General features: G+C 41.0%; 1 protein-coding gene across 1 annotated transcript in view; it reads left to right on the top strand.

The window, feature by feature from the left end:
- LOC108318157 (nucleoporin GLE1-like) overlaps positions 1-1532 on the top strand; it is a 6830-nt gene extending 5298 nt beyond the window's left edge. Inside the window, exon 2 of the mRNA XM_017548953.2 lies at positions 659-1532. Within this exon, the coding sequence (XP_017404442.1) occupies positions 659-883 (225 nt within the window). The 3' untranslated portion in view covers positions 884-1532. The remainder of the gene's footprint in view (positions 1-658) is intronic.
- The last annotated feature ends 327 nt before the right edge of the window (positions 1533-1859 follow it).

Here is a 1859-nt window from a genome sequence, read left to right as displayed (position 1 = left end):
GTGTTCTCATTGTTCAACACCTGCCTATGAGTGAGAACATGCAGTGTTTGATTTTCTGTTCTTGTGTCAGTTTGCTGAGAATGATGGTTTCCAGGTTCATCCATGTCCCCACAGAGGACACGAACTCATCGTTTTTGATGGCTGCATAATATATCATGGTGTATATGTGCCACTGTATTTAGAATTCTTTAGTCTGATTTTCATTGGAAGGATAGTAATCATGGCTGGGCGTGGTGGCTCATGTCTGTAACCCCAGTACTTTGGGAGGCTGAGATCACAAAGTCAGGAGTTCAAATCCAGCCTGACTAACATGGTGAAACCCCTCCCCAGTCCCGTCTCTACTAAAAATGCAAAAATTAGCCAAGCGTAGTGGTGCATGCCTATAATCCCAGCTACTCTGGAGGCTGAGGCAGGAGAATCGCTTGAACTCAGGAGGCGGAGGTTACTCTAGCCTGGGTAACAGCGAGACTCCATCTTAGAAAAAAAAAAAAAAAATGGTTAGTAGTCAATATCATTATCAAGAAACCTCTGTACTTTCTTTTCATCTGATTGTTAATGCATTACTTTGGGTCCTTGGTGTTTATTTATTTAGGCCTTCTTAGATTATACTGAGATCAGTTGACATGCAAATTGAGCTTAACCCTCTTCTTATCTCTAGGATGTTTTGGAAGAATGTATGTCTCTTCCCAAGCTATCTTCTTATTCTGGATGGGTGATAGATCACGTCCTACCCCATATGCAGGAGAACCAACCTGTCTCTGAGACTTCGCCATCCTCTATGTCAGCTTCAGCCCTAGACCAAATTCCCAAATCTCCTGACACAAGCTCTGCCTTTTCCCCAGCCTCCCCTGCAACACCAAATGGAACCAAGGTAAGGTTGTGATCAGCCTAAGATAAAAGACATGGTGGCTGCAAAGTCAAAATGTTTAATATTTTCATATGATAGTGACCATACCCTAGGGAAAATAATGGTTGCTCACTGTTGCAGCAGCTTGTAGAGACAATGTTGACAGCATCATTCAGTGTTCTCTTGAGAAAGACCCAGAGGGAGAAAATCCCCTTTATTCTTAGTACCCAGAATAGTGTAATTAATTTCATGAGCAATTGGATAATTTTTTTTTTCTAATGAACACCGCATCTGTTTAACTGATACAGTCTCCCTTGTTGTGTTATCTGCTGGAAGAAGGCCTAGAGTGAAATGTATACCTGCTCTTAAAGTTTACGTATCTTCTGTCACTGGTTCTGTGGGAGTTTTTACCCTATTCCTGGCTCTGTTTTGTCCTTGCCTTTGTTTGGTTTTTGTTGTTTGTTTCTCTCACTTAAAAATGTTAAATTAGGGCCTTTTCCTCTCAGTAGTCCCCTCTCCCACTAGAGAGAGAGCTGTTTTCCTTTCTCTTGCCTATTAAACCTGCACTCCTAAACTCAAAAACCAAAAAAAAAGTTAAATTGGACCCAATATACTGGCTCATGTTCATATTTTCAGTGCTTTGGGAGGCCAAGACAGGAGGATTGCTTGATCCCAGGAGTTTGAGACCAGCTTGCGCAACATAGTGAGACCTTGTCTCTGCAAAAAATGAAAAAATTAGCTAGGCATGGTGGCTCAAGCCTGTAGTTCTAGCTACTTGGGACATTGAGATGAGATCTTTTGGGCCCAGGAGTTCGAGACTATGGTGAGGTGTGATCACACCATTGTACTCTAGCCTAGGCAACAGTATGAGTCCCTGTCTCAAAAACGAGTTAAGTTTTGGAGGTTTTAAAAAATTCTTTTTTATATGCTTCTAGAGGTAGTTTGTGTATATACAAATATAAGTGAACATGTTTTCACCCCCCGCTTTTTTTTTTTTTTTTTTTTTTTTTTT

The sequence above is a fragment of the Cebus imitator genome, unplaced genomic scaffold (assembly GCF_001604975.1).
Source record: "Cebus imitator isolate Cc_AM_T3 unplaced genomic scaffold, Cebus_imitator-1.0 Scaffold216, whole genome shotgun sequence".
In the NCBI taxonomy this organism is placed as follows: Eukaryota; Metazoa; Chordata; class Mammalia; order Primates; family Cebidae; genus Cebus; species Cebus imitator.
This window is presented reverse-complemented; position numbering and strand designations above follow the sequence as displayed.